At 39.9% G+C, this 22,533-nt stretch overlaps 1 protein-coding gene across 1 annotated transcript in view; it reads right to left on the bottom strand.

The window, feature by feature from the left end:
* LOC129406438 (complement factor H-like) overlaps positions 1–15,551 on the bottom strand; it is a 68,810-nt gene extending 53,259 nt beyond the window's left edge. Inside the window, exons 1-3 of the mRNA XM_055144202.1 lie at positions 15,494–15,551; positions 2,965–3,159; positions 622–798 (exon numbers count right to left, since the gene is read on the bottom strand). Of these exons, the coding sequence (XP_055000177.1) occupies positions 622–798; positions 2,965–3,159; positions 15,494–15,551 (430 nt within the window). The remainder of the gene's footprint in view (positions 1–621; positions 799–2,964; positions 3,160–15,493) is intronic.
* Between the last annotated feature and the right edge of the window lie 6,982 nt (positions 15,552–22,533).

Raw genomic sequence — 22,533 nt, 5'->3', positions numbered from 1 at the left:
GGGATGCTGGGTTTATATGTGGTGGAGAATGGGCACTGATGAAGGGACGGGTTCTCGAACTTTGTATGAGGGAAATATGAGCACGCAAATGTATAAATCTGTAACTGTACCCTCACTGTGACTCAATAATAAATAAATTAAACATAAATAAATAAATAAATAAATAAGTAAAATAAGAAGAGTGTATGAACAGAAAAATAAAATATAAGTTTAAAATGAAACATAAGTTTAAAATTAAGAATGTTCTATCGCTGTGTCACTGTCATCTCGTTGTTCTTTGATTTGCTCAAGCGGGCACCAGTAACATCTCTATTGTAAGACTTGTTACTGTTTTTTGGCATATCTAATACACCATGGGTAGCTTGCCAGGCTCTGCCTTGCGGAGGAAATACTTATCATAGCTTGCTAGACTCTCCAAGAGGGGCGGAGGAATCAAACTTGGGTTGGCTGCGTGCAAGTCAAACGCCTTATCCGCTGTGTTATCACTCCAGCCCAAGGAAGTTTTATAAGCAGAAAAATAAGAAAGTATCAATTACACATATGAACTATGTGCAATTGATACAAGTTAATTTAAAAACATAAAAACAAATGTAAACTGGCAGCTCAGACTCCTTTACTTACTGATTCGGACGCATTTGGGAGGAGGGGACCAGCCATTCTCTGTACATGTCATGACTGTCTGCCCATTTGGAAGACTAAAGCCAGGATTGCACTCAGGTATCATCGATTCACCTTGGTAATATGTTTTTGATCTCCATGACCACTTTCCATTTTCCAAAAAATTGAAGAGGCATTTTCCTAATGAATATTAAAATGAAAAATAAAAGTTTAGTAATTTTACATAAGTGTGAGCTGAGGATAAATAAGCATAGGGAATATCTAATGCTTCTTAACTATACAATAATTTTTTTTTCTTTTTGAGTCACACCTGGCGATGCACAGGGTTTACTCCTGCCTTTTCACTCAGGAATTACTCCTGGCGGTGCACAGGGGACCTTATGGATCATGGGAATTGAACCTGGTCAGCTATGTGAAAAGCAGATGCTCTACCTGCTGTGCTGTTGCTTCAGCCCTGAGATAGAACATTCTGTGATGAAACTGTATTGATTGAAATAAGTCAGCAGGAGGACTTACACAGTGGGAATTCTTTTATTTTAAAAGAAGAATTAAGGCATGAGTTAAAAAAGGAATTCATAGCTGAATTTTATATTCCAGAATAAATTCTTTCAAATATGGAATATTTTTTTAAAAGCTTATAGAATGCATGTGTTATTTCCCTACTATATTTGTTCATGTCCTGCAGATGAAAGAGATCATTCTTTCTTCCCTTCTCCCCTGACTAAGTTCAATGAGCACAATACACAAGATCTATCCACATAAAAAAAAAACTGTATGATTGCATGGTTAATTTTTTCATTATTTTAATTGAATCACTGTGAGAAACGATTACAAAGCTTTCATGTTCGAGTTTCAGTCATAGAATGATCAAACACCCATCCTTCCCACAGTGCACATTCTTCACCAATAATGTCCCATGTATAGCCTTCTCCCTTTTCCAAACTCTCCAGCCTCTGTGGCAGACAATTTCCCCCATACTCTCTCTCTAATTTGGGGCTCTATGGTATACAATGTAGATACTGAGAGGCTATCACGTTTTGTCCTTTATTTACTTTCAGCACATATCTCCCATCCCGAATGATCCCTTCAACCATCAGTGACTTAGCGTTCCCTTCTCTATTCCAGCTTCCCTTCTCTCCCAGTCTTCCTGGTCCTTTTCTCTAATGTCCTTGAGTGTCAGTCATGTTATGCTATTTTATATTCCATAAATGTGTGCAAACGCCCTACCCACTGTGTTACTGCTCCAGCCCAAGGAAGTTTTATAAGCAGAAAAATAAGAAAGTATCAATTACACATATGAACTATGTGCTATTGATACAAGTTAATTTAAAAACATAAAAACAAATGTACATTTGCCGCTCAGACCCCTTTACTTACTGATTTGAACGCATATGGGAGGAGGGGACCAGCCATTCTCTGTACATGTCATGACTATCTGCCCATTTGGAAGACTAAAGCCAGGATTGCACTCAGGTATCATCGATTCACCTTGGAAATATTCTTTTGATCTCCGTGACCACTTTCCATTTTCCAAAAAATTGAAGAAGCATTTTCCTAATGATTATTAAAATGAAAAATAAAAGTTTAGTAATTTCACCTCAGTGTCAGCTGAGGATGCATAAGCATAGGGATTATCTAATGCTTCTTAGTATACAATAAATTTTGTTTGCTTTTTGAGTTACACCTGGGGATGTACAGGGGTTACTCCTGTCTTTGAATTCAGGAATTACTCCTGGCGGTGTTCAGGGGACCATTGGGGATGTTGGGAATTGAACCCAGGCCAACCGTGTGCAAGGGAAACGCACTACCGGCTGTGCAATCACTCTAGCCCCTATACAGTATTTTTTTAAAAGACAAATTAATTTTCACTATATTTATCTTTTTTTGTAGTTAAAATATGTATACGTTACAGTTATAAATTTTCTATTGATATTCTAGATAATTTTCCATGAAGAAACAATCCTAGTACAAAGACTTACTTTGCCTCCTCAACGCTGGGATGTGGGGAAAAGGTCCAAAGAGCTGGAATGCAGGCCTGGCATGTACTAGGTTCTGGGTTGCGTCCCCGATCCTGCATAAACTGCATATAGCCCGGGTAGCCCCAACACTGCTGGGAAGATTTTCTCCACTCCCATCCACATCAAATCTCATCTCATTGTCTTATTGCAACATACACAATCAAAACAACATTTACTCACTGCGATGCAGCAGAGCCTGTCAAGCTACCCGTGCATATTGGATATGCCAAAAACAGTAACAATAAGTCTCTCAGTGAGAGATGTTACTGGTGCCCTCTTGAACATATACATGAGCAATGGGATGACAGTGACAGTGACAGTGACTCACTGCGGCAAGGCACTTCTGGCTTCCATCCTGTTTGTGTGCACTTGATGTATTCCCAGGTGGAGTCGGAAGGCGTCGCAAAATTTTCATGACATCTATAGTAGTACTGTTTTCCTACAGGTACTGGAAACTCTGGTTTGTATCTGCTTTCCTTATATAGGAATCCATGTGTTATGTTTGGAAATTCACAATTTGTGACTTGTAATGTAAAAAGAAGAGTAACTATAGTCAGAGATTTAAAGGAATCAATTAGAAATCTTCTTGTGCATAAAGTATGTCCTGTATGTTTATACTTATTTCATGGGTTTCAAGGACAAGAACAGAGGTATGTGAGCATGAGGTCCTTGCTAATAAAGGTATATCTTTGGGCTTAGTATGAGCATCAGTGATAAATCTTGTGCCTTGCATGTTAAAGGTCTCTGTTTGATTCCCAATGTTACACTTACACGCATACCTGTTCAAACATATATGTATTGTGTATCTTATGAGACATGCAATGCCTAAACTTTTTTTTAGACTCTCCAAGATAAAAATTGCTCACATATATTTAATGAATTGTCTTTAAGCCTAGTACCATTTTGCTTGTGTGATAATAATATTGATTTCATCATTCACAATTTCTTTTTTATGTTTTTTGACATCATTAGAAATCATAGGTATGTCTTTTTCTCTAATACAAAGCAATTTAGGCAGATAGCAGGGTTTATTTGCTGTAGAAACTACTAACTATTAGCTATTTCTTTTAATTTGCAGAAACAACATTAAATATAGAGAAACAGAATGTTTGGTTGAACATATTGGCCGGAGTAGTATTTCTGGGGCTGAAAGAGAGTATATCACATTAGGTGCTTGTCTTGCAAATAGCCAACCAGGGTTTGATCTCAACATTCCATATGATTCCCACAATCCACCAGGATTGATTCTTGAATTAGGAGTAACACTATAGTATCATCAGGTGTGGTTCGAAAAAGAAAAGAAAAGAAAGGAAAGGAAAGGAGAGAAAAGGTAAAAAATGAAAAAAGGTTTCTATCCATAATTCAAATCAATGAATTAATCCATGAATTAATTAATTAATTTATGGAAATAACATTCTTGCTTTGTTCATTGGGGGATCTTTTTTTGAGAGGGTAATACAGAGAGAATTATAGGTCACACCTATCTATGCTCAGGACTTATTCCTGGCTCTGAGCTCAGAGAACATTCCTGGTAGTGCTCTGGAAACAATATTTAGTTCTGGAAATTAAGCAAAGTTGGCAGCATGCATGCAACTCCTGTACCTTCACTGGCCCCACATAATAATTTTTAGTTTTCAGGTATCTAAGATAATGAGAAATATTTTTTAATATTGCAGCTGGAGGACAGGGAACTTTTAATTTCTTATTTTCAAAATAGGAATATTATTATATTTATTGAGTTATTCTTATACTCTGAACTGTGAATTTTTATTGCATTTCCTCCATTCCATTAAATTGCTGGAGAAAATAAAGAATAGAGTAGGCCTGAGGACTTATCAAAAAACAACTTACCAAATATCTCTTAAGTATCTGACAGATGTATTTAATGAGTTGGGAACTTTCTAATAAACTATCGACCTGGCAGTCTCCCTGTGATGTTGATGAGAATTTCACAAGTCTCTTGTGAAGAATCCTGTTGATATTGAGATTCAGTGTGGTGCTCTACCATTTCATAAACCAATCATAGAAAATGAAATAACTCCCTGATAATTATTACACACATTATCTCATAGTGATATTTTCTTCAAATTCATGCTTTGTAAACTTATCTAGAACTTATGCTGAGTTATTTAAAATTTTGTCTTTTACTTAATAACTGCATTATTACATTCTCTTCATGGGAGTTCCAATTTAATTATGGTACCACTTCTCAATAAGCTGTGAAATATAAAGAAAAGGAATTTTATTGCACACACAGAAATGAATTTCTAAAAACTGAAATGAAATACTGAATGAAATATATTAATTATAGTTTTAGGAATATCATGAGGCATCCAGTGGAATCCAGTCCGATTTTAGGGAATTCTCCATCTTCATTCTCATCCCTTGACAAAGTGAAGACTAATTGCACTTCTCCTTATTGGTGGTGGGCTGAGTGACTCACTTCTTTTTTTAAAATTTATTTATTTATTTAATTAATTAATGAATCACCGTGGGAGTATAGTAACAGATTTACACATTTTCATACTTGTGTTTCCCTCATACAATGTTGGAACACCCCTCCATCTACCAGTGTCCATTCTCTACTACAATGTACCTATATCCCTCCCACCTCCCAATCCCATCCCCTCTCCCCCGCCCCTGCCGCTGTGGCAGGGCATTCCCTTTTGATCTCTCTCTCTTTGGAGGTGTAGTGGTCTGTAATAGGGGTATTGACTGGCCATCTTGTTCAATCTATAGTTTACTTTCAGCACGCATCTCCCCTCCCAAGAGGATCCTCCAATCGGAGGTTACTTGATGTTTCCTTCTTTATCTGAACTGCCTTTTCCCCTAACATGTGAAGCCAGCTTCCAAACCATGGACCCAAATTCTTGGTGCTCATTTCTACTATTCTTGGGTTTTATTCTCCTACTCTGTTATTTTATATTCCACAGATGAGTGCAATCTTTCTATGTCTCTCTACGTCTTTCTGACTCATTTCACTTAGCATGATACTTTCCATGTTGATCCACTTATATGCAAAATTCATGACTTCATCTTTTCTAACAGTTGCATAGTATTCCATTGTATACATGTACCAAAGTTTTCTTTAGCCACTCATCTGTTCTTGGGCACTCGGGTTTTACCAGGTTCTGGCTATTGTGAACAGTGCTGCAATGAACACTTCACTTGCATCACTTATAGTCCCGTTGATCTTCGATTTGCTTGAGCGGACACCAGTAAAATCTCTATTTGTTCCTGTTGTGAGCTAGTGTACCCCAATGATACCTGCTCGCTCCAGGAACAGAAAGAGCCTCAAACAGTTCATTCAGAGATTTGACGAAGAAATCTGACCATCTACTTGGTGGGCAGCCATGAGGTCTTCTAACGTCCCGTGGAATCCAGTCTGTAAGAGCTCTAGTCCAACGGTCATCTCTGATTCGCATTATATGACCGGCCCATCTGATTTTTGATGCCTTGGCAAACAAGACAGCATCCCTGATTTTTTACCATCGACAGAGGTTAGAACTCAGGATTCCTTCTCTCACTTGAGTGAAACATGATATTCCCAGCGTAGCTCTTTCGATTCCTCTTTGGGATACCCTAATAGCATTCTCGTCCTGCTTGTGTAGGGCCCAGGTCTCTGAGGCATATGTTAGTGCAGGAAGAATGGTGGAATCGAAAAGATGTGCCCAGAGTCGGAGGTTCTTCATTCTCTTAACCACCTCTTCGAGGCTCTAGAAGCCATTCCACGCTGTTCTCTTCCTCCTGAGCAGTTCTGGCACCAAGTCATTCCTCATTTTGATTTCTCAACCCAGGTACACATAGCTGCTGCATTCGAAGAGGTTCGTTCCATTGAGAGCAAATGGAGCTTCAGGGACCAGTTCATTTTTCATGAATATCGTCTTGCTGAGATTCAGCTGCAATCTGACCCTTCCACCCTCGAGGTCGAAGTCGGCCAGCATTTGTGCCGCTTGGCTTATGTTTGGCGTTATGAGAACGATGTCATCAGCGAAGTGTAGGTGGTGTAATTGCCGACATCTATCTTCACTCCCATTTCTTCCCTTTCCAGTCCTCGCATGATGTTCTCAAGGGCGGCACTGAAGAGTTTCGGTGAAATGGTATCACTGTGCCGCACCCCTCTCTTTACATCAACGATCACTTCCTTGTAGAATGGTGAGATCCTGGTGGTGAATCCACAGTACAGCTCACGGAGGATTTTGATATACTGAGTTTGAACTCCCTGTTTGGCCAAGGTTTTGATGGCTGCCTCAGTCTCAACAGAAACGAAAGCCTTCTTTAAGTTGATGAATGTTAGATAGAGCGGCATCTTCAACTCTCGTGAAACTTCAATGAGTTTGGTCACTGTGTGGATATGGTTTATCATGCTGAATCCTCTTCGGAACCAGGCTTGCTCGCATGGTTGTCCTTCTTCAAGTGCTCTGCCTATTCTATTCAGGATCACACAAGTGAACAACTTGTAGATGACAGACAACAAGCAGATTGGGCGATTGTTGCTGATGTCATGGATGTCTCCCTTCTTGTACAACAGAACGGTCCTACTGGTTTTCCACTGGGACAGAACCTTGCATTCAGACAGGTAACGTGTGAAGAGTCGAACCGGTGTATTGATGAGTACTGACGGCAGATTCTTCAGGTGTTTGGGTCTGAACTTGTCCGGAGCAGATGCGGTTCGAATCTTTACCAGTGAAATGGCGTGTTGGATTTCAGAAGAGAGAACACTGGGAACGACATATACATCCTGCAGACTTTGGTATGTGGGCAGGTGGACATGGCTGTCAAAGAGATCCAAGTAGAAGTCATGAATAATTTTCTCCATTGCATTTCTGGAGGATGTGATAGATCCATCGGGACGTTGGAGGACAGTCATCTTGGTCTTGTAGTTGGCAAAGGACAGGCGAGCGTTGTGAATACTTTTCCCGGCTTCTACTGCACTGGCCAAAACTGCTGCTCTTCTCTCTTTGAGGTCTTCCTTTATCGAATCTCTGCACAGCTTTGTAAGCTCAGACGTTAGGTGTGAAATTCTACTTCACAGAGCTGGGAGAAAAGTCTGCAAAATTTAAGTCTAAAAAGACAACTCCCAGAATGACCACCAACTGGGAGCAATGAACATATAAGTGCAAATGTCATTTAGACTATATTTTTTTTGGGTTTCTGGGATATATCCCCAGAAGTGGTATTGCTGGATCAAATGGGAGCTCAATTTATAATTTTTTGAGAAACGTCCATATTATTTTCCAGAAGGGGTGAACAAGTCACCCAATACCCATCCGATAACGGGTTGATATCAAGGGTATATAAAGCACTGGTTGAACTTTACAAGAAGAAAACATCCAACCTCATCAGAAAATAGGGCAAAGAAATAAACAAAAACTTTCCCAAAAAAGAGATACGAATGGCCAAAAGGCACAGGAAAAAATGCTCTGCATCACTAATTATCAGGGAGATGCAGATCAAAACAACTATTTGATACCACCTCACACCACAGAGAATGGCACAAATCCAAAAGAACAAAAGCAACTGATGTTGGAGGGGATGTGGGGAGAAAGGGACCCTTCTACATTGTTGGTGGGAATGCTGACTAGTTCAGCCCTTCTGAATGACTCACTTCTTAATAATTTATATGGCTCAGGGCCTAAGAGAGAGTTCAAGAAACTGGAACACGTGCTCTGCATGCTGGAGGCCTAGGTTCATTCTCTGGTGCTTCATGGTAGCCCTGATCATCAGGGGCATCCCTCAAACACTAAACAAGGAGTAACCTTCAAGTCCTGCCTGCAAAACCCAAAATCAGTTAAGTAAAAGGCAGTCAAGCAGTTGTAGTGTCAGTATTTGTTAGTATTTGTCCTGGACTCATTTGTCCCAGATTTGGCATGGAAGCTTCCTCTCCGATTGCAGACCACTAACCCTAGAGAACATCAGCTGTCCTTCCAGCAACCTATGGCCCTGCCATGTAGTTAGCTGCGGATATTTCCTGCCCAAACCATGTGAGAATGTCATCCAAAAAGGTGGTGCTCTTGCCTAGCCAAGCTATTACCCACTTGCAGCCTAGACCGCAACCTCTCTGCAGCCCAGAAGAGTGTGACTCAGAAATAGTCTGGTAAATCACTTCCAAAGTCTCAAATCAAAGAAAGGCTGAGGGAACATAATTGTTCTTTCGAGTCAATAGTTTGGGGGAAAATTCATACCTAGAATAAGTAGCCAATACATAAATGTTAGATGGCACTATGATTTCCCAGCATCTTTCTCGTATGTTTGCATTCTAATGAAATTACATTATATTAGAAAAATAGATATATCCAAACCTAACATTAAATAGCAATTTTAAGAGTTTTGTACTTTTAAATGTTTTATTCTTTGGTTTGGGGTTACACCTGGAAGTGTTCAGGGCTTCCTCCTAGCTCTGCACTCAGGAATTATTCGTGGTGGTACTCCAGTGACCACCATACGGGACTCTAGAAATCCTGCCTTGGTCAGCTGCATGCACAGCAAACGCCCTGACTACTCCACTATGGCTCAGCTCTACCAAAACTTCTCTAATATTAAGATGTGCTCTTGATCCTACTTAGAACTGGCTGTCTTGAAATTCAAAGAATTCTTCTAAAACCTCTATTTTCTAATAAATAGCAGTTAGGGAAATATTTATTGTGCCCATATTAATTTTTGTTCCTTAGGCTTTTGGTTTTTGTTGTTATTGCTGTGCTACATATTGCAGTGCTCAAAGCTTGCTCATGACTCTGTGCTCAGGGATTTCTCCTGTGAGGGTTCGGGAGACGATCTTCAGTGCCAGGAAGCATGCCTGGTTCAGCAGTGTGCAGGACGAATACACTTACCTGCTGGACGAATACACTTCCTTCCGGCCCCATCTTTATGTTTTTGTGGTTAAGAGGAAGTGATTTCATAACGAAGTGGTAAATAATAAGTGGAACTAACAAGAACATCTTGGACTTGGTACCAATCCTGCCACTGTGAAGTTTATTGTTGTTCCCCGAGTTGTAGGGTAAAAGTTATTTATGCACTCGTATGTGACTAAACCTTAATCTCTATATGTGGATTTTTTAGGTCTGACAATTCCATTTTGAATATAAGGAGGAGTACATGTTACTTCTGAAGAGGAAAAAAAAAAGATATGTGAACAGTAGAAATCAGTATGCATTGAAATAATCAACTATATAAAAATAATGTAATTGGTGGAATTTTTTGTTCGTATCTGCTAAAAATATACACAGCCTCAGGTATTTCCTGCTGTATCACTCAGAGTTTCTCCATTCTTTTTGATATGATGTACCATTCCCCTCCTGGTCTCTTGAATATTTTCTTCTCTTTCACCATCACAATTCCTTACAGGGCAAGAAGCTCAGTAATAATATCATGTCAAATATTCTTTAATTCCCTTCAATTTCCTTAACTTCTGTAATTCTCATAAAGCTGTTAAAATCACTTGTCTTGGGGCTGGAGCGATAGCACAGCGTGTAGGGCATTTGCCTTGCACGTGGCCGACCCAGGTTCGATTCCCAGCATCCTTTATGGTCCCCTGAGCACCGCCAGAGATAATTCCTGAGTGCAGAGCCAGGAGTAAACCCTGTGCATCGCCAGGTGTGACCCAAAAAGCAAAAAGCAATAAATAAATAAATAAATAAAATCACTTGTCTTTTCCTTCAAGACATGTGGTAAAATTGCATCTTTCTACCCATGTGAAGTAGGTATGACCAAATGACTAAGCCAGAACCATGAAGTGAATGTGCAAGTCAGATGTCCCCCTTAAGGAGGAGGTCCTTTCATGAATTTTTAAGTTGTCTCCCATTCCCTTATAGTGGGAAAAGGCATTTTAGAAAGGTGTCTATTCTAGCTTATGGAAATAAGTTGATAAGATAGCTTTATTCTGTTTATTGCAGTTGATATCGTGAGCAGATTCCCTTACAAACTACATTAGAAGTGAACATAGGTAGAAGTAAATTTGCTTGTTAAACTTGTTAGATTTGAAATATATAAACATATGTACATTTATAACTGCTGTTCCTTACTATAATTAGCTAATTTACTGCAGTGTGTTTGGGGAAACTATTATTGCAAAGAGTAAATAATAAAAATTCTCAAGCAATGGCTCAACTCTGTGTTGTGCAAATATGGCCACAAAAATGCATAACCAAATGACAATGTTCTAATAAAACTCTGTTTATAAAATTGATGGGCTGATTTTACCTGTGGGTGATGGTTTGTATGTATCCCTTCGACTAGGTCATGATAACTAATAAAACCTGTGTTTTATAAATTACTTAGTCCACTCAACTTTGCTCTGATACTAATGAATCTCATTGTAATATTCCTTTGCTAATAAATTATCTTGTGTTACAAATATTATGCTGCAGAGTTCTTATATGGGTGCCATACTTCATTGGGACTAAGAGCTGTGGTGGGAAATAAGTATTGCCTGAAATCTGTTTGCAAGCTCCTCGTGTACTTCTTTTTGCATTTCCCAAATGAAGAGACTTATGGCCTCCTTCCTTTCTTCAAGGGACCTAACACAATGTCTTCTTTGTCAAAGGGTCTGTCTTGTTTTCACAGAAAGCAACTGAAATGTATTTGTGACACATTAGATGAAAGAGGAGTTTCCTACTCATAAGAGGCTCCTTGATATCTATAAATTTAAGCTCAGTTCAACAAAAATAAAACACTGTTAGATGCTTTTCTCATTTAGAGTAAACCACAAAAATTTTAATTCAATGTTAAAAAGTTACTATGTTGAAGAGAATATTTAAGTTCAGTACATTCCCATTCAGTGTTTTGTCTTTTTTAAAAAAAGCCCACAATATATAGTTTTGAGTAGTTTGTGACACAAATACTATATAAATTGTAAAATAAAATGTTTCATATGAGTATAATCTTTGATGTGGATGCACAAGTGGCAATAAGCCACATTTTAAAAAGTTCCCCTTGTTTAAAGAACTATGTTCTAAAATGTAAATATCATGACAAAATAAGTTGATGAAATACCTTGGACTTCAATTTTTTGGACGTTTTCTGTATTCCATGTTGGTTTCAGACATATACATTACAATCTCTTTTCCAGTGCACTTTCCTCCATTTGCATGCACAGCAAATGCCCTGACTACTCCACTGTGTCTCGGCTCTACCAAAACTTCTCTAAGTTTCAGAAGTGGTCTTGATCCTCCTTAGAACTGGCTGTCTTTTAATTCAAAGAATTCTTCTAAAACCTCTGTTTTCTAATAAATAGAAGTTAGGGAATTATTTATTGTCCCCATATTAATTTTTATTCCTTAGGTTTTTGGTATTTTTGTTGTTGTTTGGTTTGGTTTTTAGTTTTTTGTTGTTACTTCTGTGGAGTAACTTATAGAGTAATAAATTTCCAGAGTATCCCAAGCAATTCTAGGAAAATAAAGATGAGAAACCTTCTTTACCCATGCTCTCTGTTATCATGAAAATGAATCAAAAGATTAAGGTAGCACTTCCTACCAGTGAGATTGGGACATGTCAAAAGAGGCAAACCAACAAGTGCTGACAAGGATTTGTATAAAAGGAACCTTCATTCACTGTCAGTATGAATGGGCTCTGGTTCAGACTCTTTGGAAAATAATCAGAACCAGCAATTCCACTTCTTCAAATAACCCAAGAATCCCAAAACACTATCACAAGTAAAGTTATTTACACTCTTGTGTCTATTATACGGTGTTCACAATAGCCAAGTTCTGGAAAAAAGCCAAGTGCCTAAAAACAGAGGAGTGAATGAAGAGAGCACAGTTCAAATGCACCATGAAAGACTATTCAGATATGGGGACTGGTGAAATCATGTATTTTGCTGCAATGTGGATGAGCGAGATGATACTATGGTTTTAATCTATTAATAAAATGTTTTAACGTGATTTTGGGTTGCTGAGTCTTGTTGATGATCTTCAATTTTTTGTATGTTTTCTGTATTCCATGTAGGTGTCAGACATATACATTTCAATCCCTTTTCCAGTGCACTTTCCTCCACCAGTGTCCCCAGTTTCTCTTTCAAACCCCAGCCCGCCTCTGTGGCTAGCCCTTTCCCTCTCTCCATTGTCCTCGTGTTCCCTTTCCTGATTTATCCCATTCATCCCTACCCCAGTGCCAATCTTCCTACTTAAGACCACATACCCTGTTCCTCATCTCTCTTGCCTTTGGGCATCTGATGGTCCCCGACAAGGTTTCTGTATATCCCACATATCAGACTGAGCATTCTGAGATGATACTGTATTGAGTGAAATAAGCCAGAGGGAGGAGGACTGATACAGAGTCCTTCTTTTATTTTTTTAAAGTATTAAGGCATGACTTACAAATTACTTTATACCTGAATTTCAGGTATTCAATGTTCGAGAATGAATTTTTTTACATGTGGAATATTTAAAAAGCTAGAGTTTAATAACTGAATAACAGTAAAAGCACTAAATAAAAAGTGAAGTGAATCATCAAACTTGGGGCCAGAGGTATCGTACAATGGATGGGGTGCTTGTCTTGATCGTAGCTGACCCAGGTTCAATCTCCAGCATCCCATTGGGTCTGAGCATGCCAGGAGTGATCCTAATTTTGGGGGGAAATATCAGATATCTTCCCAGAAGGAGGGAACCAGTCGGCATCCTCATCAGCAATGAGTTGACTATCTTTATTCCTCACATCCTCGCCAACACATGGTATTGTTGTTTTTTTTTTTCTGAATACCAGTCTTTGTTGTGAGCTGGTACTTAGTTGTTTTAATTTGTATTTCACAGATAATTAGTGGAAAAAGTATTTCTTCATATGCATTTGACCAGTTGTATTTATTCTATGAGAAAACCTCAAAGAAATTTTCCAATTATTGATGGGGTTAGATTTTTTTTGTAATGTTCTACTGGAGCTGAATATATTCTAGGTATTAAACTTTTATCAGATGTGTGGTGGGCAAATAATTTCTCCCTTTTTGAATTCCAGATGCTGCTCTAACGTTCATTGATTTAAAGAAGGCCTTTGACTCTTTAGAGACTGAAGCGGTTATCGAAACCCTAGCCAAACAGGGTGTTCAAACTCAGTACATCAGGATCCTCTGCGAGTTGTAATACGGATTCACAACTGTGATCCCACCATTCTACAAAGAAGTGATCATGGATGTAAAGAGACCTAGCACCGGAACTGTGCAGGAGGAAGAGAGCAGCGTGGAACGCCTTCAAGAGAGTCAAAGAAGTGGTTAAGAGGATGAAGAAACTCTGGCTCCGGACACATATTTTCAACTCTACCGTTCTGCCTGCACTAATATACACCTCAGAGACCTGGACCCTCTGAAAACAGGATGAGAACACTATAAGTGTATCCCAAAGAGGAATCCAAAGTGCTTTGCTTGGAGTATCATGTTTCACTCAAGTAAAAGAAGGAATCTGGAGTTCTGACCTCCATAGATGATCAAGAATCAGAGACGCTGTCTCATTTGCCAAGGAGTCAAAAATCAGATAGGCCAGACATTTAATTCGATTTAGAGATGACCGCTGGACTAGAGCTGTTACCAACTGGATTCCTCGGACTTCAAAACACCGCGTGGCCACCCACCTATGATATAGTCAGACTTCTTCATCAAAACCCCGAATGAACGGTTTCAGGATCTTTGTGCTCCTAGAGCAAGCAGACGCCACTGGGCTACACTAACACGCGACAGGGACAAATGGAGATGCTACTGGTGCCTGCTCAACAGGAGGACAAGTGATACAGTTGATTTCTGTGGGCTATCTTTGTTTTCTGATCATGGATTCCTTTGAGCACAAAAGACTACTTTGGATGATAAATATGTCCTATTGTAGATTAACTGGTTTGATCATCTGTTTCACATTGGCAAATGTATGGTGTATATTCTTTATACATTGGGGTATGCATGCAGGCATTCAGGGAAGCACCCAGCCCAGACCTCCACACCCTCCCAATCCCATGAAATAAATTAAGGGAAAGTAAAAATCCAAGACCCAAGACTACAAAAATCTCACCTTGTGCACACAGAAATTCAAGACGGATCAGACCTACCCCTGGTACCATTGCAGACCCCAAAGAGGCTTGATCCTTTACAGAGAGGAAAAACTTCAGCAGGGGGAAAACACTGCTATAAGGACACAAAGGAAAAACACCAAAATCTTCAAAGCTCTTCCTCTTTATCAATAGCTGTTTAGCTCTCATATCCATAGAAAACTCCAGGCCATTGCAAACTGAAATATCTGTCTGTTCGCTAAAATTTAATAAATATGATTTATTCTAACTTCAAGTAAAACTCATATTTTGGGGTGTCTGCCAAGAGGATTTCAGAAAGTTGCCACACTTCTGCCAACGACTCTTGAAGAAATATTCTAAAGAATATTGATATAAAAGCAAGTTGTCTTTGGAGAAGCCCAACATTTTTTGCCTGAATGAATTGCTTTCTTTTTCCCCTTCCCTCCCCTTTCTCAACACATATAATGAAACCTGCTTTTACTTCGTTGCTCCTCTCTTCCCGAGATGTTTTTTCTGAGAAAAAAACGAAGGACCCAAAAGGACTGGGTAAGGTCTAAGGCTTGCCTTGTTCTGGGATTTGCTGTGGCCATGAGAGCTGATTGACTCACACACAGGAACCTGTGCCCCAGTCCTTTGAGTTTCCTTCCCCGCCTGACCATCTGCTGCTGCAGTCTCATTCTCCATCCAAGTTTTCTGTCCAAATCTTGCCCATTGTCTATGACACCATCACTTTCTAACACTTGTCTGGCATGAGAGCAACGATAATCTCAAAGAAGAGATATTCCTCTCTGCTTGCATCTTAAAAAATATAGACATGAAATTAGATAAGACACAAGGTTACAGTGAAGCTAACTGTCCAGATATATAGATGGACTAACCTTGCCCGTGAGCACAGGATCCCCACCCGATGAGGATGACACTGATCAGAATCCACATTTCAGCTGTTCCCAAGAGCCGATGAGTCTGAGCAGACAAGTTGTGCTCCTTGAGCTTTGACTAGGTTTGAGGTCAGAGGTTTGTTGTTTCACTAGAGGCAAGAGCAAGTTCGACTCTGATTTTAAGTGCAGTTCCAGAAACCCAGAAAGCTCAGGTCACTTAGTAAATATCAAAGTTCAAAGAAATTTGCACGAAATCTATTCCTACATACTTTCCCAATACTTCATGTTTTGACAACTTGCATTAGAGAAAGAACTTGCTTCAGAGATTGATTTCAAGAGGCATAGAAATTAACTTTTCAATCATACATTACTTAAAAAGGGTGAATTCTTTCTTCACCAAGCAAATTGTACATGAAAGGTTTTGACTTCATGGCAGTATATTTTCTCTTATATATTATTTACCTTTACACATTTAGTTTCTTAGCCACCTATGAAAATCAACCATATATTTAAACCCATTTTTACAAACATCATTATAATAAATAAAAATTACTTATTATTTGCTGTGCTTTTATTTTTAATTCAAAATGTACATTTTAAAAACTAAATGCCAGCACATTCTGTATAGCTCTTCTCTTTTTCTGAATTTCTCCTATATTACCTGAAATAATCTGGTTCTGTTATCAATTTCCAATAGTTTATTGTTTGTTCAGCTGTTCAATATTTTATAGTCTTATATTGTATGCGTCAGAGGGCTGTCATCTTTGTCTTGTAGTTGGCGAAGGACAGGTAAGCATTGTGAATACCTTTTCCGGCTTCTGCCACATCAGCGAACACTGCTGCTTTTCTCTCTTTGAGGTCTTCCTCTATGGCTTCTCTGCACAGCTTTGCGAGCTCGGATGTTAGCTTGTGGTTGCCTGAGGTTTGTGCCAAATCTCGTTAGCGAATGAGCTCGAGAGTTTCCTAAGACAGGTGTCTGTTTGTACTTTTTTCACTCTTGTCATTCTTCTCGCAGTCATGGAGGTGCTAAACCAGTCTATTGTAATCCTCATTGATGTTGTCAATGACAGCACCTTCCCACATTGCTGCAATAGTGACAAAAAGCTCCCAGTTGGTGGTCATTCTTGGAGTTCTCTTTTTAAACTTAAACTTTGTAGACCTTTCTCCCCGCTCTGTGAAGTAGAATTTTGCACAATGGAGATGGTGGTCCGATCCCTCTTGGAATTTTTGGAGAAAAGCGACATCGGTCAGGCAAAACCTTCGATCAAATATGATGTGGTCAATTTCGTAGTGGATATGTTCACCATGTCCAATGTTTTGATTTGGCCTTCTGGAACACTGAGTTACCTTGGATGGTCTTGGTCGACATGAAGAAGTTAGTCTCTTACCCTGATTGTTCCATTATAGGCCATGGGACCCAATGTGGAGTTCTTTGGGAGACCTTCTCAGTCCTATCTTGGCATAAAAATCACCAACAATGATCTTGTAGAAGGTGTGTTCTTCTTTACAGAACTTCTCCAGCTCCATGTAAAATTTCTTAATTTCTTCTTTATCATATTTGGATCTTGGTGTGTAGGTGACAAAGATAGAAACTCCCAGCAGTGAGCCACATCTACTCAAGGTAATCTTGAAGCTCAAATTTGATTGTGAGGATAACAAGTAGATGAACCCCATGCTGCCCAGTACTTCCGGAAGTTCCATATCCATGTGGGCATCTCCTGTGCTGAAATTGCTCACACAGTCTCCTCTAAGAATCCCGAAGAAATTGTGGAAAGAGCAGCCCAGCTGGCCATCAGAGTCATGGCTACCAATTCCAATCCATCACAGGGAAAATACCCAATAGTCTGTGCCTAGACACCTGTACTAATAGAACCCATAAAACTGCAACACACACAAACACATTATAAAATTAGGCTGCTTCAGTGAGAAAACGGAAATAAGAATATCGTCCAATCTTAGAGAGAATGACTTAATCAGTCAAATCCACAGAATTCGTATATTGCACTGAAAACACCTTGAATTCCTATGATATAAAGATGACAGAGTTTTAACAGAAAGCAAGTGGGTTACTTAAAAGATCTCAGTGGCTGATGGATCTACATCTGCCCTGAGAAAAGAAACCACAGGCATCCCAATGAGGAATCCTGATTCAACCTGTTGATTTCCCCTTGTATATACACTGAGCACAGCAGGGGGTCAAATTCCCTTATACACAGGCTGAGCCTGCACTGGGTCAAACTCCATGGAGCCCTGTTGAAAGCAACTGCTGCAAGACCAAAAACTGAAACATTCAGATAACACTCTGTGGAGAGGAAGAGTGTAAGGGTCAAGGGCAGTATGATTAAATCACTCTGATTAAACTTTATCCCATTGATGAAGTTTCTCAAGCGGTCTCAATAACATCTCCATTCGTCCAAGCCCTGAGATTTTAGAAGTAGTTTGCCAGGTTCTCCCATAGTGAGAAGTAAGCTATAAGATGTCGAGTGGCCGCAAAGCGTCTCAGCACTTCCAGGAGCTGGCTTTTAAGTCTCTGGATGCTGCCCCTTGACAGAGTTACATAGCGCCGGGAGCAGGCCCTGGGTGTGACCACCTAGCTACTGAGGGATGGGAAATCTGGGCAGAGGAGGCCCAGTCTTGATCTGAGCAGCCTTGGAGGTCTCAGCCCCGGGTCCCACACACCTGGGTTCCTCTGCTTTCATGCTTGAGGCTTGTCCGAATATGGAGAAAGCGGCCTTGAGCATCGCTGTGGCTAGGCTCCAGAGGTCTTCGGCCACCGGGAGTTCTGCTCAGGGTGGGGAGGGAAGCAGGAGCCCAACCCCTCAAAGGAAGCCCCGGGGAAGCCAGCCAGGCCCTCGGGCAAGAGACTCTCTGTGTCGCTCTCTTCCTTGAGCTGGCTTTTAAGTCTCTGGATGGTCGCCTTTGACAGGATTACAGGGCGCCCTACAAACTTAAGAGGATGTATTTTAGGAGTTCTCTATCGCATTAGCTGTCTGAGGGCTCTATATCTGTAGTAGGGGTTCTATTGCTCACTACATCTGGAAAACAAAACAGTTGCAAAATGACTTTCAAGACTGCAATCTCCCCAGGCCAGCTCATGGGGCCCCAGAGCACTGCTGGGTGTGACCAAGTCTCCTCAAGCCCTCACGCTGGCTGATTGTCTCTTGATGTGGCCCCCTATTCCCAGAGCACTGCTTGGCAGAACCCTCCATAAAAGATGAAAATGTAAGAACAATACCTAACCTGAAAATCTCAGGAGTAGTAGTTGTACACTTGGAAAGTTGTTCATATTCGGTTTTGACAAGCTCTTCCAGGTACAATGATACATTCAGGAAAAATGCAAACTACCTCAGAAGTCCTAGAGACAAACGAAGACAGGAGGGAGAGAAAAGTTAAGATTTTGACCTTCATGAATTTCATCTAGACAGACCTGGGTCTGGATAGAGTGAACTGATTGCCATGGGCTAGTATGAAGACTTTTGTCTGACTAAAGTTTTAGAGATGCTCTTGAAATATTCATCGAATTCCTGGAATGATATGGGAAAAGATTCCTTCCTCCTTGCACTAAAAGTTCCAATAGATAATAAAACTTAGAGCAGAAATTAACGATATGGAAACCCAAAAAACAATCCAAAAGATCGATGAAACAAAGAGCTGGTTCTTCGAGAAAATAAATAAGATTGATAAACCACTAGCAAGACTCACAAAGAAAGAAAGAGAGAAAACCCTAATAAACCAAATCAGAAATGAAAAGGGAGACATCACAACAGAAACCAAGGAGATTCAAAAGATCATCAGAGACTACTTTGAAAATCTATATGCCACTAAACAAGAGAACCTAAAAGAAATGGACAAATTCCTTGACTCCCACAATCTCCAAAGACGGAACCAAGAAGACTTGAAATACCTGAATAGGCCCATAAATATCAAGGAAACTGAAACTGTAATCAAAAGTCTCCCCCAAAACAAAAGCCCAGGTCCAGACGGATTCACTGGCGAATTCTTCCAAACATATAAAGAAGACTTGTTACCAGTTCTCCTCAAGATTTTCCAGGAAATTGAAAAGACAGGAACCCTTCCAAACAGTTTCTATGAGGCACATATCTCCCTAATACCAAAAGCAAACAAAGACACCACTAACAAAGAAAACTATAGACCAATATTCTTGATGAACACCAATGCGAAGATCCTTAACAAAATACTAGCAAATAGAAAACAACAACTCATCAAAAAGATCATACACCACGACCAAATGGGATTCATCCCAGGGATGCAAGGATGGTTTAACATTCGGAAGTCAATCAACATAATCCATCATATCAACAAAAGTAAAGATAAAAACCATATGATCATATCAATAGATGCAGAGAAAGCATTTGACAAGATCCAACACCCATTCATGATAAAAACTCTCACCAAAATGGGTTTTGGAGGAACTTTCCTCAAGATAGTCAAAGCCATCTACCACGAACCTATGGCAAGCATTACCATCAATGGAGAAAAACTAAGGGCCTTTCCTCTAAGATTCGGGACTAGGCAAGGATGCCCACTCTCACCACTTCTCTTTAAGTACTGGAAGTATTAGCAATAGCCATCAGGCAATAAAAAGATATTAAGGGGATTCAGAGCGGAAAGGAGGAAATCAAGCTCTCGCTATTCGCACAGGATATGATACTATACCTAGAGAAGCCTAAAAGCTCTAGTAAGAAACTCTTAGAAATAATTGGCCTGTACAGTAAAGTCGCAGGCTATAAAATCAATACCCAAAAATCCATGGCCTTCCTATATGCAAACAATGAGACAGAAGAAAGGGACATGAAAAAAGCAATCCCATTCACAATCGTGCCCCAGAAAATGAAATACCTTGGAATCAGCTTAACTAAAGAAGTAAAGGACCTCTACAAAGAAAACTATAAAACGCTACTTCATGAAATAAAAGAGGACATGAGGAAATGGAAACATATACCCTGCTCATGGATAGGGAGAATAAACATTGTCAATATGGCAATACTCCCCAAAGCATTATACAGATTTAACGTGATCCCTATAAGGATACCCATGTCATTCTTCAAAGAAACGTATCAAGCAATCCGGAAATTTATATGGAGCAATAAATGCCCACGGATAGTTAAAACAATTCTTGGTAAAAAGATGATGGGAGGCATCACCCTCCCTAACCTTAAACTCTACTACAAAGCGGTAACAATTAAAACAGCATGGTACTGGAACAAAGGCAGAGCCGAAGACCAATGAAACAGGGTGGAATATCCCTACACACAACCTCAAGCGTATGATCATCTAATCTTTGATAAGGGAGCGAGAGATGTGAAGTGGAGGAAAGAAAGCCTCTTTAACAAATGGTGCTGGCACAACTGGACAACCACATGCAAAAGAATGGGCTTAGACCTCGACTTGACACCATGCACAAAAGTCAGATCAAAATGGATTAAAGACCTCAACATCAGACCACAAACCATAAGGTATATTGAAGACAAGGTCAGCAAAACCCTCCACAATATTGAAGATAAAGGTATCTTCAAAGATGACACGGAACTAAGCAATCTAGTAAAAACAGAGATCAACAAATGGGACTACATTAAACTAAAAGCTTCTGCACCGCAAAAGATACAGTGACCAGAAGAAAAAGACTATCTACAGAATGGGAAAGGATATTTACACAATACCCACCAGATAAGGGGTTGATATCAATGGTATATAAAGCACTGGTTGAACTCTACAAGAAGAAAACATCCAACCCCATCAAAAAATGGGGCAAAGAAATGAACAGAAACTTTCCCAAGGAAGAGATACGAATGGCCAAAAGGCACATGAAAAAGTGCTCTACATCACTAATCATCAGGGAGATGCAGATCAGAACAACCATGAGATACCACCTCACACCACAGACCCTAGCACACATCCAAAAGAACAAAAGCAACCACTGTTGGAGAGGATGTGGGGAGAAAGGGACCATTGTACACTGCTGGTGGGAATGCCAACTAGTTCAGCCCTTTTGGAAAACAATATGGACGATTCTCAAAAAATTAGAGGTTGAGCTCCCATTTGACCCAGCAATACCACTGCTGGAAATATATCCCAGAGGAACAAAAGAGTATAATCGAAATGACATCTGCACTTACGTGTTCATCGCAGCACTGTTTACAATAGCCAGAATCTGGAAAAAACCCGAGTGCCCTAAAACAGATGACTGGTTGAAGAAACTTTGATACATCTATACAATGGAATACTATGCAGCTGTTAGAAAAAATGAGGTCATGAAGTTTGCATATAAGTGGATCAGCCTGGAAAGTATCATGCTAAGTGAAATGAGTCAGAGAGACAGACATAAAAAGATTGCACTCATCTGTGGAATATAGAATTATAGACTAGGAGACCAACACCCAAGAATAGTATAAATATATAACGGGGTTGACTCCATGGCTTGGAGGCTGATCTCTCATTCTGGGCAACTCAGAGAAGGGAACACCAAGTGAAATGTGGTTGGAGGTCATGCGGGGGAAGGGTGATGTGTGCCAAATGTAGACTAGAGACTGAACACAGTGGCCACGCAACACCTTTATTGCAAAACACAACACCTAATCAGAGAGAGAGAACAAAAGGGAATACCCTGCCATAGTGGCAGTGTGGCGGGGGTGGGGAGATGGGACTGGGGAGGGTGGGAGGGATGCTTGGTTTTCTGGTGCTAGAGAATGGGCACTGGTGAAGGGATGGGTTCTTGAACTTTGTATGGGGAAAGCATGAGCACAAAAATATATAAATCTGTAACTGTTCCCTCACGGTGATTCACTAATTAAAAAGAAATAAATTATATAAAAATAAAATAAAATAAAAAAGGGAATGCCCTGCCACAGAGGCGGGGTGTAGTTAGGGGGATGGGGTCGGGGGGGGGGTGGGAGGGCTCCTGGGATCATTGGTGGTGGAGAATGGGCACTGATGGAGGGATGCGTACTCGATCATTGCATGACTGAAACGCAAGCACGAAAATTTGTAAGTATGTAACTGTACCTCACGGTGATTTGCTA

This window comes from Sorex araneus, chromosome 7, assembly GCF_027595985.1.
Source record: "Sorex araneus isolate mSorAra2 chromosome 7, mSorAra2.pri, whole genome shotgun sequence".
In the NCBI taxonomy this organism is placed as follows: Eukaryota; Metazoa; Chordata; class Mammalia; order Eulipotyphla; family Soricidae; genus Sorex; species Sorex araneus.
This window is presented reverse-complemented; position numbering and strand designations above follow the sequence as displayed.